The following is a 16130-nucleotide window of genomic DNA, read 5'->3' as shown; positions in this document are numbered from 1 at the left end:
AAATTAGAGGGCCATACCAACAAACCACAATGCCTTATGGCAACATTTTGATGAAACTTATGGCAACCTGTCTGTGGTCCTTAGCACATTACGTTGCTGGCCAAGTATAGCACCATTTACATTGGTGGTTAGGGGTGTTTGTGTATGTTCCCTAATACAAGTCTCCTTACATTAGTGGGTTTATGCCTATAATAATAATTGGTGGACATTAGTGACTTATACCTCCCATAAATGCTGTTTACCTGCTAATAAATGTTTCCCTACGCCCCCGATAAAGGTCTCATTTAACTGGTGGTTATTGGTATACTGTGGTGCCACTGATGGTCAGTAGAATAACATTATTTGTACTCGGAGTCAATCTGTGGATAGTATAGGAAAAGAACAAAGAGCAACAGCAAACATTGACCTGAGGTGTGCCAGGGTCACGTGGTCAGTATGCCTAAAAGGGGGCATACCCAAGTGTGAAATGAAAGGAAAAGAAAGAAAAAAGGGGAATGGGTGGGTGGGACACGAGAGCCTACAACCTCAAGGGAGGAGGCAAAGGAGGGCAGGCTTTATGCAGCCTGACTCCTCCTACAAATACAGGCTGACCTGTGGTCAGCCTTACACTTGTACTCTGAGTCAATCTGTGGATAGTATAGGAAAGGAACAAAGAGCAACAGCAAACATTGACCTGAGGTGTGCCAGGATCACGTGGTCAGTATGCCTAAAAGGGGGCAAAAATAAACACAGTAGGATGAAAGCTTAACCAACAGATTATTACACACTGAATTGACGTACAATCTGCCAAATTGACAAACACTTGTGGCATCTCAAAAAGTGGCTCTGGGACATACCCAGAGAAATAAGACAACCTCCACCTACCCAGATACTGATATATTAAGGGCCAGGACCTCTTGGCGCAAAGCCGCGGAAACCACTCCTATCCTGAATGAATGGCCAGAGTATACTTAGGGTCCCGACCCTGATTGGCCAAAAAAGGGAACGGTAATGAAGTATGCATTGAGCTGCGGAGAGGGGAGCACAAAGGAAAAGGAAACAGGAGGACCATCCCTGGATTTATCAGATGTAACACTGATGAGCTGGTCTAACACCAAAGTGGGGCCAGAAACGAGGCAGGGGGAACAAGCGTCCGTTCATCTTCCTCGTAGCACCCGCAACCCGGAAGTGACCAAAGAGACGCACCGGAAATGACATCACACGAGAGCCTACGACCTCAAGGGAGGAGGCAAAGGAGGGCAGGCTTTATGCAGCCTGACTCCTCCTACAAATACAGGCTGACCTGCGGTCAGCCTTACACTTAACGCTTCTTTGGCACATGTCTCTTTTTGCTTGGAAAATGACAGTTCACTCTGACCAGGCTTGGTAAAGTGCAGAAAGGGCTGCTTCAATTTGCTGCATTTTTGCATGCATTGAATAAGAAGGCTCCTTGGTATCTTCTTCATCCCATTAGCTGTAGTCTGACAGCAGACAGTCAATTGCATTGTTTAACAGTGAGGAAGGAAAAGGGTGCAATAAAAACAGTAGGGTAAGTATTTCTATGCTTTCCAGGTAATCCTTCTATGCCAGAGGTGTCCAAACTTTTTTCAAAGAGTGCCAGATTTGATGAAGTGAACATGCGTGAGGGTCGAACATTTTGCCTGACATTCTTTGAACCATTAAAATTCTGTCTAAGTGTGTTTGTCCGAGCAAACTAAGTGGCTGTGTGTGGTGGAGAGGAGCTGGGTTATTTGGAGAATATATATATAGCCCCCAACGAATCCCTGAGCGCCTCCCAGGTCTAATGATGAGCTTGGGCGTGTTATTTTGAATATACCGTATTTATCGTTGTATAACACGCACCTTCACTTTAAGAGGGAAGTTTCAGAAAAAAAAAGTACATTTTAAATAAAGAACTGTGAAGCAAAATAAGGGTCAGTGCCCATCAATGCAGCCTCACCATTACCATGAATCCAGTCTTACCATTGCAATCAATGCAGCCTTACTATTGCCAAGAATGCAGCCTCACCATTGCAATCAATGCAGCCTCACCATTACAATCAATGCAGCCTCGCTATTGCAATCAAAGAAGCCTCGCCATTGCAATCAATGCAGCCTCACCATTGCAATCAATGCAGCCTTACCATTGCAATCAATGCAGCCTCACCATTGCCATGAATGCAGCCTTACAATTGCCATCAGTGCAGCCTGATCAATGCCCATCTGCAGCCTCAGGAGACAGGGAGGGGACAGGGAGGGGGCGGGACGAGCGCCAACAGATCACAAACAGGAAAATATCCTGTTTACTCGGTGGCCTAATACAAAGTCTCACCTCCTATGATAGACAGAACAGCCGTCCAATGGCAGTCCAGGAGACAGGACTTCCTATTACAGAGGCCACAGGAGATTCTCCTGATGTAATCTGACGGCACTCGTCCCTCCCCCTTCCAAGGCAGCGCCAATAAATATGGTATATATCTGGGGACCAGAAAAGATATATATATCCAAATCACCAGGGGGGCCGTATTGAACCAGAATGCGGGCTGTGATTGGCCCGCAGGCCGGACTTTGGATATGCCTGTTCTATGCTAACCCTGGTCTCATGGCATCTGTATTGTGGGAAGAGTAACATCTATGTTTATTGGAATATATGCCAAAAACATCTGTGTCAAACCTTCACTGAATATATGAAAACATTTAATGGAAAAAATAGTACAGCATTGTTTTATCAGAAAACATTAGATTTCAGCCTCAATATCATGTTGCTTGCATAGCACCATTCTGTCCTTTATTATGAGGGCCTGTTCCTCCTTTGAGACCAATTTCCTTTCCCCTCATGCAGCCTCAGCTGTCTATCTTTTTTATACATCTTGGTATAAACTGTACTATTTTACTATCAAAAGTGTTATGCTGCGCTAAACTTTTTATCTAATCTCTGTATTTTTTGAAAAGCCAAAAAGAAGGAAAACTAGGGGTCAAAAAAACACTTGTGTCATTTAGGCAATTTTTTTTTTTTTGCATATTAGATCATTGTGTACCCAGGGCCGTGGCACATACAGTATATGTCCTTTGCCTACACACTGAGGTGGATTTACTAAAGGCAAATAGACAGTGCATTCTGCAAGTGCAGTTGCACTTGTTTTTTCCCAGAGCTTAGTAAATATCTTAAAGCTCCACTTTGTAAAGAATATTCAATCAAATGCAAGAAAAAAAAAAAAGCATTTTTGCTTGATTTGCATGCTTGATTGTTTTACCACATTTATTAAGCTCTGGGGAAAATTAGTGCAACTGCACTTGCAGAATGCAAGGAGTGCACAGTCTACTTGCCTTAGTAAATCCACTTCTTTGTGTGCTAAAAGTTGTCCCTATTTATCATTCCAGAAAGTTGGAAGGTATACACTTGTGTACCAGCTATGTGTATGTGGAATTATACCCTTCTACTCTCATCAACCTGCTATAATTTCATATAGCTGCAATACAGTAATTTGTGGATGGCTACCTGTTACTGTATTCATAGCTGATCCAGCCTCATTTGTGCTGCCTGGCACAAACGATCTAGAGTCTTGATATGCCACCCTCTTTTATAATTTAGGGTAGCAGGAAGACTGTTCAGCCCCTACAGATCTGTCTGTAAAAGGCTGTATTTGTCCAAGATATGAAATGCAGGAGCCATATGTACTACTTGCCAATGCCATATATCAGGAAAGATAGACATGAAATACTGAGCTAACCTTCAGACTCTCTCTTACATTTCTAGCACTGTGAACAGAAGGAAATTAGCATTTGCTCGAACTGTCCATCTGTTCATAAAAATAATTCATGCAGTCTGTGAACGTGTGTGAAATGATTTTCCATTTTTGTGTGTTCTCAGCATGTAAGTCACATAAAAATAATCCTATCTCCTGTACTCTACCCTGGACTGAAAGATTCTTAATACACTTGCTGAATTGCAGAGGGCAGGGCTGGTCAAACCGACTCACAGGTTAAATTGCAGTGTGGAGCTATCTAGGAGTGAATGGACTTATTAGCTTTTTTTTTTAGCAGTAGAACCTGAAAAGGGGATATCATTTGTGTTTCTTTTCTTTCAGATTTTATTGCTGGTCAAACATATATTTTTCCACAGGGCTCACTGGAAGTTAATGCACAGCAAGGCAATACATACGGTAACAGCTCAGCAACTTATAAACATATTGAACACTACATGCTGCAGGCTTCATAATCTGCAAAGAGGAGTTCTGTGGTCATAACATACACTTTTATTTTTTATAACATCAGCATTATAATAGCAATACAAACAATAGTTATTTTTGACAATGCAATTTAAGCCTTCTTGAAAAACCTCCTTTGTTGTTGTAAGTGCTATCTGTCTGCTGGTTATCTTTTTCCACACATTTTTTGGATTCCCTGCAAGCTTTGCAGCTTCCCCTCTGCTATTTACTTTTAGTTTCTAAGGACTACATATCCCGTGGTACCTTGCTGCCTGCAAGCTGTGATTCCTTTACTGATGCCACCTCCTGAAACTCCTCCTCTCATCACATCTGTAGTTCAGTAAATGCCTATGTGCGTTGTTGGCGTGTATATATAAACCAGGATATTGAATATTGTCCTCTGTCTTGGGGAGATGAGTCATGTAAATGTTTATTTTAATAAGTGAAAAATGTTTAATAAAGAACGAATTATAAAAAAAAATAAAAATAAAAAAAATGCCTATGTGTGCATGAACATAGATGTGTGTTTACAAGCAGAAAGCTCAGCCTCCTTAAACTGAAGATTCAGTTGGGCTGTTTGTGTTCCCATTGAAGAGATTTTTTTATTAAAAATAGCGCCTGTAAAGAGCCTCTCCTCTCACTTCAGTGTGAAAGCCGAGTGCTTTCTCACTGGAGCTCTGCGCTTGCAGGATGGTAAAAAAAGTCTTGTAAGCAGCATCTTTGCAGCACTGTAGGAGCGGTGTATACACCGCTCCTAAAGTGCCCCTGCCTATTGAAATCAATGGGCAGCACCGCCAAAGCGCCGCTACATTGGCGGTTTTAACCCTTTTTAGGCCATTAGCGGGGGTTCAAAGCGCCCCACTAGCGGCCGAATAGCGCCGCTAAAACGACGGTAAAGTGCTGCTAAAAATAGCGGCGCTTTACCACCGACGCCCGCCAGCCCCAGTGTGAAAGTAGCCTTAACTGCATGGAATACTCTCTTATAGGTGCAAGTGGAGTTATTTAGTTTTCATATACAAAAGAAAATAATGATTAAAGAACTTCCAGTTATAAAACTAACCTTCTTGTTTTTTTTCTGCATGTTTTGTGCCCCACATACTGCACTGATGTTTAAAGTGTATCTGAAGTCAAAACTTTATTTTGTAGTTTTTGAAGGGAAGGTTTTTGTAGGGGAAGTTTTTGTAGGGAAGGGTTCAAACCCCTTGAGACAGAACCGTCCAGCACCCACCTTGGGTGCTTCCGTCAGTATAAAGCTTACTCCAGTCTGGACCCAGGAACCAAGTATTATAGCTGAATATTGCACCCAAGATACTAGACGATACTAGCTTAGGTGAATACTAGATCTCTTTATTGGAAATTGCAAACAGAATAATTACCATGCAACATCAGATAAAAGTTTGATCACATTACCCTAACAGTACAAACTGTAAACAGGAGTATAATTAACATAGCTAAGGAACAGCCAACATAAACAGTATGCTAATCTGCAGTTAGCAACTAGTAGCTGCCAGTGATCTAATTAACACGAGCGAATAAACAACTAGTCATTTAAACAAGCTGAGGTGCCCAGACTGTTCAGCACCCAGCCCACAACCTTGGATACACAAAGCACACCACACTTTACCATAAGCATAAACACATAACATCCCACAATGGTTTGATATCAAGGTTAAGTGGTCTCAATATTAATCACATCTCCAAGAGATGATCAGACAGACAGAAACAATAGACAACTCAATTAACAATGAGAATGCACACCTAGGAGGCACACAATGGGAGAGACATACTTAACAATAAACACCTACCTTAATAAACAGACTATAGCAGGAGACCCCAGCATCAGGTTGGTTTGAGCTGATCATAATAACATCTGCTCTGAGTCTCACAGTCTAAAGCTGTCATTGCTAGTTTGGGCTCAAAGGACCCACATATGTATGCAGGTCCTAGGTTCCCAGAGTCTGTGTTTTGGGGAGACATAGACCCGTATCCAAAGCAAGACCACTCCAAGGGTCCCCCGGGCACACAAACCTCCCAAGAATAGAGCCCCCCCTAAAAAAGCCAGGGCCCATAGTCAGTAGGCAAGAGGCTAACCTGCATTCCCTTCCAAAAGCCCATGTCCTGGTTGGGTCTTTCACACCCCTGTAATGTTTTTTTGTTGCCTGTGTCCCATTGGGGAGATATCCCATCACTTCCTCTATACATTATAGGACACCTGCTCAAAATGAGGAAAATGCTCTCTTAGACAGTTGCTACCGCAAAACAAGTGTCCCCCATTTGAATATACTTCTCTATTCCTGTTCTGGTAACAACTAAAAATGTTTCCCTTGCTTTCAGTTCTGGTGAGAATGGTTATTAGAACAAACATCCAGGAAGAATATCCCAAGTGAAGACACCTACCACACTCTCAAAAACTAAAAAAAAATATTGGCTTTAGATACACTTAAAAGAGAAGTAGGTTTTTATTTATTTTAAGGAGCATACTTACCTACAGTAGGTGAATGCAGCATCGGTCTGATGCTGCATCTGTCCCCCAGGACCTTTACACTAAGAACCGAGCGATCAAACACCACAAATCGCTCGATTCTCACAACTCCCTGAGCAGAAAGCTGCTGACTGTCAGTCACAGCTCTCTGCTCTGCCCTTCCTCGCTCCCGGGAGTGCTTGTCTGTGGAGGGGGCGGCCAACTGAGAGGCTGACCTGGGTGTCAGTCCAGGGATCTGGACTGACTTCTGTGACATCAGGGAGCGGACTTCATGCATAACGGACTGCACTCCTGTGATCCATAGGAGAAGTACATCTAAACGAGCTTTGTCTGCACCCCTCTTTTAAATACACTTTACCAACCCTGATATTACCTGTAAACGCTACATTTTATCACCTCTGTTTGTAATAAAAGACTTGTCCTCGGCTTGCATGTACATACAGTAGATTTCTGGGCATGGGCACTTTGTGGTGTGACCGGTGCTGCCCAAACGTGTTTCCAAGGACTAAGACCCACATATAGGATGATCTTCCAGCAAATTTGAAATCTCCTTGTGCAATAATGATCACCTCTGACTGACTGCTTTGCTAGACTGTCCTATTCAAAATAATATTGGTCTATCCTCCCACGGGTAGAATATTATGGCATGTTCTTTAAAGGCTTATATGATTTGCTTAATTTGTTTCCTAATTATTGAAGTAAAATGCTTGAACACTGCAGTGATAAAGCTGTCTCTTAAAAGAGAGTTAATATATGTGTATGACATTTTCAGATAAAAGAACATTCTGCAGATGACTGGATTTAATGTCAAATTTTTAACATGATTGGATCTTTAACAGCAGGGACAAAAGATGGTACCTTTAAGAGTTCGATTTGGCAGTTGTTTGAGGTTTTAGAAGGATGATTTCCATTGTTCTCTGAATGATATGGATAGTTGACAGGGGTCAACCATTTTCATCAGACTTGCCCATCACATTATAGAACCAAATGTTTGAAAAACTATCCCACCCAGAGAGGAAGTCAGGATCTGTAAACAAGAAGCTTAACCTTTTTCTCTATAACTTTGAGCCTACTGTGACTACAAATAACTAGGAATCTAATGGCATTACTGCAGCAATACAAGATGCAATTCTATTACACAATAACGTATTTAGAGTTATCTTAATATCTTCTTCAATTTTGTTCCTGTTTCAGCTTGAAGAGAGTGAGGCTAGGTATGCAGAGTCCCAGAAGTCCCTGAAGTCACTGAGTAGCGAGCTGGAAAATTTACACATGGAAATAGACAATCTTTCCAGGAATAAGAACATGGTAATTCCAATTCTTATCAGTTTCTTTTTTTTCCCAGCAAAAAGTTGTTAACTCTGATAAATGAATATTGTGACCTTTATGTCATAGTGAAATCTGATTTATTCCTTTGCTGTTATTTATTTGTATTATCTGGGGAGATTGAAGGCTGCACCACTGTGATTTTTATCCATATATTTTCCTGGTAATAAATGAGCAACACTTTTTTATACATAGAAGGAACAGACTATTAAGTGTTAAATTGAACAGTCAGATTAATATTTAGTATGTTTGGCCTTTGAAAAAAAAATTATCATCAACTTGTATCCTACTGAAAGTATCTTTCTTACCTTGTTCTAGCTCAGTGTTTCTCAACCTCTATTTAGTCATGGCACCCTTTAAAAATATGCAATATCTTGAGGCACCCCAGTATAAAATGGAGTTCCTCTACCACATCAGAATCTCCCTTCGACATTAAAGTCCTCAGTCCCCCTTCTACATCAGAGTTCTCAAGCCCCCCCTACCAATTCAGAGTCCTCAATCCCCTCTTCCACATCAGAGTCCTAACCCCCCCCCCCCTCACAACAGTCTGCAGTCTCTTTAAACTAGATTTCCTAGCCCCCCACTTTCACATCAGAGTCCTCAGCTCGCCTATCCACATCATGCAAATTCATGAGGCTGTGCAAAAATTTAGGTCGAAGTGAGACACCCCTGAAAAGCCCAGAAGGCACCCCAGTGTACCATGGCATCTTGTTTGAGAAATGCTGTTGGACTTTCATGCATAGGCAAAATGGTGACAAAATCCCATTCGCCATTCAAGCTGATCAATGCAAAGAGATTAATAATTTGTGGACATTCTGTACCCAAGCTAGGCACTTGACCTGGAAAAGAGAAAATAGAGACATCAATGTCCTTAAAGTCTATGTCAGGGCAAAATTAAAGAAAAAAACAAAACAAACATTCAGCATATTTGTACAGTATGTTCCCCATGTTTTAGACCTTTAAAACAGCTGTAAGTACAGAAAGGTACCTCTGTCAGATATCCAGTGTGCTCCAAAGATCCTATTTTTACTGACAACACAGTGCCTTCGTTGAACTGAAATCCCAAGCAATCTTGTCAGCCCTGTCTGCTGGACTATGCCCTACCTCTGTTTGTCCCTCTTCACACACATACAACAATTCCTTTCTCAGCAAAACAATGCCACCTTAATTCCCAAGTGCCTGCCCACACAGAGGGGTTGATTTACTAAAATTGGAGAGTGCAAAATCTGGTGCAGCTTTGCATGGAAACCAATCAGCTTCTAACTTCAGCTTGTTCAATTAAGCTTTGACAAAAAAAACCTGTAAGCTGATTAGTTTCTATGCAGAGCTTCACCAGATTTTGCACACTCTTGTTTTAATAAATCAACCCCTCTGTGTCAGGGAAAGGGCTCTTGTGAGATGTGGTTCTGGGGGTACACCTACATCAATAGGAACTTAGCTTCCAGCAGCTGCCCTTGCAAGAATTTTATAAGCCTTATAATATCTCAGGAAGTAATAAAAGCTGTGTCGTGCTACAGGGACCAGTTAAAAGAGGAAATCCCGGAACATCCTGTAGATAGGGAGAAGACGTTTTTGGAGAGAATTTGGGTAATGCATGGACATATACAGTATCTCACAAAAGTGAGTACACCCCTCACATTTTTGTAAAAATTTTATTATGTCTTTTCATGTGACAACACTGAAGAAATGACACTTTTCTACAATGTAAAGTAGTGAGTGTACAGCTTGTATAACAGCGTAAGTTTACTGTCCCCTCAAAATAACTCAACACACAGCCATTAATGTCTAAACCACTGGCAACAAAAGTGAGTACACCCCTAAGTGAAAATGTCCAAATTGGGCCCAATTAGCCATTTTCCCTCCCCGGTGTCATGTGACTCGTTAGTGTTACAAGGTCTCAGGTGTGAATGGGGAGCAGGTGTGTTAAATTTGGTGTTATCACTCTCACTCTCTTATACTGGTCACTGGAAGTTCAATATGTCACCTCATGGAAAGAACTCTGAGGATCTGCAAAAAAATAATTGTTACTCTACATAAAGATGGCTTAGGCAAGGGGTAGGCAACTTGGGGCCCTCCAGCTGTTGCAGAACTACAAGTTCCATCATGCCTCTGGGAGTAATTGTAACTGCCAGCCTTGCAATGCCTCATGGGAAATGTAGTTTCACAACAGCTGGAGGGCCCCAAGTTGCCTACCCCTGGCTTAGGCTATAAGAATATTGCCAAGACCCTGAAACTGAGCTACAGCATGGTGGCCAAGACCATACAGCGGTTTAACAGGACAGTTTCCACTCTTAACAGGCCTCACCATGGTCGACCAAAGAAGTTGAGTGCACATGCTCAGCATCATATCCAGGGCTTGTCTTTGGGAAATAGATGTATGAGTGCTGCCAGCATTGCTTCAGAGGTTGAAGGGGTGGGGGTCAGCCTGTCAGTGCTTAGACCATACGCCGCACACTGCATCAAAATGGTCTGCATGGCTGCCATCCCAGAAGGAAGCCTCTTCTAAAGATGATGCATAAGAAAGCCCTCAAACAGTTTGCTGAAGACAAGCAGACTAAGGACATGGATTACTCGAACCATGTCTTGTGGTCTGATGAGACCAAGATAAACTTATTTGGTTCAGATGGTGTCCAGCGTGTGTGGCAGCAACCAGGTGAGGCGTACAAAGACAAGCGTGTCTTGCCTACAGTCAAGCATGGTGGTGGGAGTCTCATGGTCTGGGGCTGCATGAGTGCTGCAGGCACTGGGGAGCTACAGTTCATTGAGGGAGCCATGAATGCCAATATGTACTGTGACATACTGAAGCAGGGCATGATCCCCTCCCTTCAGGGACTGGGCCGCAGGGAAGTATTCCAACATGATAACGACCCCGAACACACCTCCAAGATGACTACTGCCTTGCTAAAGAAGCTGAGGGTAAAGGTGATGGACTGGCCAAGCATGTCTCCAGACCTAAACCCTATTGAGCATCTGTGGGGAATCCTCAAATGAAAGATGGAGGAGCGCAAGGTCTCTAACATCCACCTGCTCCATGATGTCATCATGGAGGAATGGAAGAGGACTCCAGTGGCAACCTGTGAAGCTCTGGTGAACTTGATGCCCAAGAGGGTTAAGGCAGTGCTGGAAAATAATGGTGGCCACACAAAATATTGACACTTTGGGCCTAATTTGGACATTTTCACTTAGGGGTGTACTCACTTTTGTTGCCAGCGTTTTAGACATTAATGGCTGTGTGTTGAGTTATTTTGAGGGGACAGCAAATTTACACTGTTATACAAGCTGTACACTTACTACTTTACATTGTAGCAAAGTGTCATTTCTTCAGTGTTGTCAAATTAAAAGATATCATAAAATATTTACAAAAATCTCACTTTTGTGAGATACTGTATTTTAATTCCCTTTACATACCCTTTATTACTTATAAATTAAAATATTACTGACATCATTGGTGTTTTATGTTTAAAGGCTTTCATACTTTAAAGAATACTGTATCTCAAATAGTTAATTTTATAAAGCTGCCAAACCAACTGAATACTAATTGCATTTGTGTGAATTGTAATCAAGTGCGGTAGGGGCACACAGACAGTTGAAAGTTACTGTATGATTCCAGCATGTTTGTTCCTGGTCAATAAATCAGAAGGTACTGCAAGCAAGGACAGCCAGGCAACAACTATTATCAGAAGACGGTCATAAATGACAGCCCCCACATTTTTTACAGTAAAGATTTCCCTTAAAGGTATCATTAGATATAGTATATACTTTACGCTTTAGAAAAAAGAATTGTATACTTTCACCGCAACATGCACGTGAATGCATTCTTCTTTTACAGATGAGTTGACACTTGGGCATACATTCTGAGCTGTTGATGTAAATTCTTTGATCTCTTAGTGTGCTTTTTTTAAAAAAAAGAAAACTATCACAGCCAGCATATTTTTGTTCTCTTTGTCAGGTTGATGAACAGTTGTACCAGCTGCAGCATGAAAAAACCGATCTTCTGAAAAGGATCGATGAGGACCAAGAGGACCTGAATGAGCTTATGAAGAAACACAAAGCTCTTATTGCTCAGGTGAAGATAAAACATTTAACAAAGCCTTCCACAGCTTTCAGTCAATTCAGACGAGAAAATATGCAGTTTACTGAAGAAAGAGTTGATGGATTTATATTTATCACCTCCTAAGGGTCAGAACTGAGCAGTGTGACATTAGGTTGGCAAATACAGGGCATTTTTGTCATACTTCAGTGTAAGGTGACAAAAAGCAATACTAATCTATCTGACATGCATGGCAAAGCTGCTATCAGATCTCAGTGGTTCCTGACCAAGAGTCACTTTGATTACTTATTTGCATTTTCCCAGTAGCTAACGGAGATATTACCATAATTTTTGACCATGTGAAACTAAAGTCTTTATTTGGAGGCTGTTTCCTTTGGTTAACCACCAGAACAAAATGACTTTCCATTATTAATGTAAATTGATGTAAATTATAGTTACCGTATATACTCGAGTATAGGCCGATCTGAATATAAGCTGAGGCACCTAATTTTACCACAAAAAAATGGGAAATCATATTGACTTGAGTATAAGCATAGGGTAGGAAATGCAGCAGCTACTGGGTAAACAATGCCCATCTGCAGCCTCACTATGCCCATTTGCAGCCTCACTGTGACCATTTGCAGCCTCACTGTGACCATTTGCAGCCTCACTGTGACCATTTGCAGCCTCACTGTGACCATTTGCAGCCTCACTGTGCCCATCTGCAGCCTCACTGTGCCCATCTGCAGCTGTACCTTTGATTTCTAAAAACAGTGGGTGTCTCCCGCTGTGTCATGCCCATCTGCAGCTGTACCTTTGATTACTAAAACAGGGTTTCCCGCTGTCATGCAGTCTGTTCGGCGACTGTCCATTGTAACAAAGCCCTGCCTCCTCCTCGTCCGTGATAGAGGGAACACTGATACAGTTTCCCAGCATTGTATAAGTGTTCAGTGTTCCGTCTATCACGGACGAGGAGGAGGCGGGGCTTTGTTACAATGGACGGCCGCTGAACAGACTGCATGACAGCGGGAGACAACCGCTGTTTTAGTAATCAAAGGTACAGCTGCAGATGGGCATGACACATGAGAGACCCTCACTAGAGTATAAGCCGAGGGGGGTTTTTCAGCCTAAAAAATGTGCTGAAAAACTCGGCTTATACTCAAGTATATACGTACATATTTTGTAAAGAAAATCTCAATAGTTTGGTTTACAGGGAAGTTATGGAAATTACTGCTGCTGATATATAGATTTGAACATCTATATCCAAAAACGCATGCAAAATTGTGTATATTGTGCAGGTACTTTTGTTGAAGCTATGTGGCCAAAAATGTGCTTAAAGTGCTTATGTACTTTTCGAGCATAGGGTGTAGAGCACAAGGCAACTGGGTGTATAAATGTGAACAGGAATAATTAGAAAGAATGGTATTCTACATGTTGAGTGTAGTCAAGCATTGGGAAATACACTAAAAACGCTAAAGTGTGAATGGGGGTTAGGGATTTATCTATACCTGTGATGTGTTACAAAATTCAAGTCTCTTTGTTCATTAGATAACCACATAAATTAATTCAAGGACAGATCATCAGCAGGTTTTCCTTTTTCTCTTGCTTTCTACCTAGTAAAAATGTATGTTATGTCCTGCCTCATCAGCCAGCTCAGACTGTGAGGCCTCTATATATGCCATGCACTACCTCCTCTGCACAGCTATATTGCCATCATATAGGACTAGGAGTCACAACAATCACAGTGCTATGCAAATTGAGGTGAAACATACTGAGATTCATTTACTTAAAGTGGTTGTACACCATATACCCAACTAAGGTTACTGGTCTCAGGTGATACACAGAGATGAAACATAACCTCCTACATAAGTTGTACCTGTTTATCTGCAGCCATTTGTCCCATGCAACCTTGTAAAATACAAAGATAAAATTTAGTTTTTTTTCACAGAAGCACAAAGCAGGGGGTGGGGAGCTAAAGGTACATAATGCACAGCCCAGTGACAAGAGTTCTGACTCACGGCCCCTTCACACAGTGCACAGGAATGATGCAGAGCTGAGGATATCAATCTTAGTCTGTGTGCTGGAACTCTTCTCCCCCCTCACCTTTTTTATCTCTTGACGTTTGGAAAACCTGTCAGAAATTTCTCATGCAGATAGCAGAGGAACAAGACAGTGGAGGGAAAAGACACTTCGTGCTTTGTAAATACTATAGAAGGATGTGCTTTGTTCAAATTTCATGTCAGTGATTTACAACCACTTTAAAGTGGATGTAAACCCAATTCATGAAATTTGAGCTGGGCACATATATCTGCAGTGTTTTGTTATCTCTCTTCAAAGCACTGTGTCCAGTAGCTGTCTCCTGCTCTGTTCTTCTGTTATCAGCCTGATAACTCCTGACAAGTTCTTCATCACATATGATAAAAGCAGCCTGAGTTTTGTGTTGGGGGTGCTATAAATTGATTAGCAGAGCCCTGAACTATTCAACGATCAGCTCTGAAAGTCTCTACTGTATGAGGAGAGGGGGGGGTGTGCCTTTCCTCCAATCAGCTATATTGGCTGTTTGCCCAGTCTTTACTGCAGTGCTGAACAGAAAGAGAAAATCTAACATAATCTGAACTTTCTAAACAGTATATAAAGATGAAGTCAGCAGATATAGATGTAAAACCAGGGCTTTTTTTTCAGCGGGAACGCGGGGGAACGCAGTTCTGGCACCTCCACCACTGAATGTATGTAATGGCAAGGAGTGCTGGGTTGTGCTACAGTGTCTATTGATGCTGGCTGCTGGTGGATCTATTGTTGCTGGAGGGGATCTATTTCTGCAGAAGGGTTGATTGCTTCTGGGGAGGTCTATTGTTGCTGGTGGGGGATCTATTGTTGCTGGGGTGGGTCTTATGTTGCTGGGGGGTCAGTTGTCGCTGGGAGGGATCTACTGTTAAGGGAGCAGTCTAGTATAGCTGGCTGCTAGAGGGTCTATTGTTGCTGGGTGGTATTTTGTTGAAGGTGGTCCATTGTTGCAGGGGGGGGGGTCTATTGTTGCTGGTGGATCTATTGTTGTTGGCTGTGGGGGGGTCTATTTTACTGCTTTTCTTGTTATCAATAACAAATTCCATACAAATTACTTAGTACCACAAATGTTACTTGGTTCTGTATTCTCTAAAAGGGGCAGTGCTGGGAGGTTGGTAGGGGGTGGAACCAAGGTCTGGTGCTCAGAGGTAGGTAGAGGCACAATGGGTAACTCCCAAAAGGGGGAGTTCCTGCACCTATTCTCTGAAAAAAAAGCCCTGTGTAAAATTTATGTGGGAGGATACGTTTCATCTCTGTGTATCATCTGAGGCTGTTCACTTCACTGGATATATGTGAGGGTTTACATCCACTAAGGAGCAGAGGCTGTTCATTTTTCAAAGTGAGCGTTCAATTAGCTTAGAAAATAAAATTACTTTTTGTTTACTTCAGTCAACTAATCATGTCCTAGAAAAAGTCCTGTTTTTTAAATTTCCGATATGCAGTGCATGACAGATGTTCACTTTAATGACTAATATCCTCTGGTCCTTTAGTAAATAGGGTTGAGGTTCATGTTAGCCAGACTCATGAATCACAGCGTTTTGGCCAAAGACTGTTTGCAGGTTCACAGCCAGAAATACGGAACAACCCATAAAACAGTGGGAAAATAAAAACATAGCATTTTTGTTGCACATGATTGGATGATAAAATCAGCGGAGCTTCTCCTCATTTCAGATCTTCCCCTCAGATCTAAAGCGGCTGCACTTTCAAGTGCACTTGTAGTGCAAAGTGGATTTGCCTTTAGTAAATCAACTCCTATATGTGGTTAATGCATGTAATAATAGTATTTCAATAAATGAATTCCTTTTCTTCATTTAACATGCTTTTTTTTCTCATCATATGCAGTATATGTAAATTTAGCTGTTCAGTAAGAGGGATAGTGCTTAAACAGCTGCAGCAACAGCATTTTTTGTAAAGGTTTAGACTGGGTTCATAGTGTCGCGCTGCACTAGCGCACATGTGTTAATGTTATGCTGTGCATTAATGTGCATTGTGCTAAGGCAGCCCATTCATTTGAACGGGCTAAAAAAAAAAAAAAGTATGT

The 16130-nt window shown here is 41.8% G+C and overlaps 1 protein-coding gene across 3 annotated transcripts in view; it reads left to right on the top strand.

Annotated features, from left to right (window-relative positions):
* The window catches only part of MYO18B (myosin XVIIIB), an 885307-nt gene that overhangs the window by 623111 nt on the left and 246066 nt on the right, over positions 1-16130 (top strand). For all 3 annotated transcript variants that reach the window (XM_073629436.1, XM_073629428.1, XM_073629423.1), the window contains 2 exons: positions 7864-7977; positions 11945-12061. In XM_073629436.1, the coding sequence (XP_073485537.1) occupies positions 7864-7977; positions 11945-12061 (231 nt within the window). The remainder of the gene's footprint in view (positions 1-7863; positions 7978-11944; positions 12062-16130) is intronic.

Source organism: Aquarana catesbeiana, linkage group LG01, assembly GCF_042186555.1.
Source record: "Aquarana catesbeiana isolate 2022-GZ linkage group LG01, ASM4218655v1, whole genome shotgun sequence".
NCBI lineage: Eukaryota > Metazoa > Chordata > Amphibia > Anura > Ranidae > Aquarana > Aquarana catesbeiana.
Note: the sequence above shows the minus strand (reverse complement) of the source record. Positions and strands in the feature narration are given on the sequence as shown.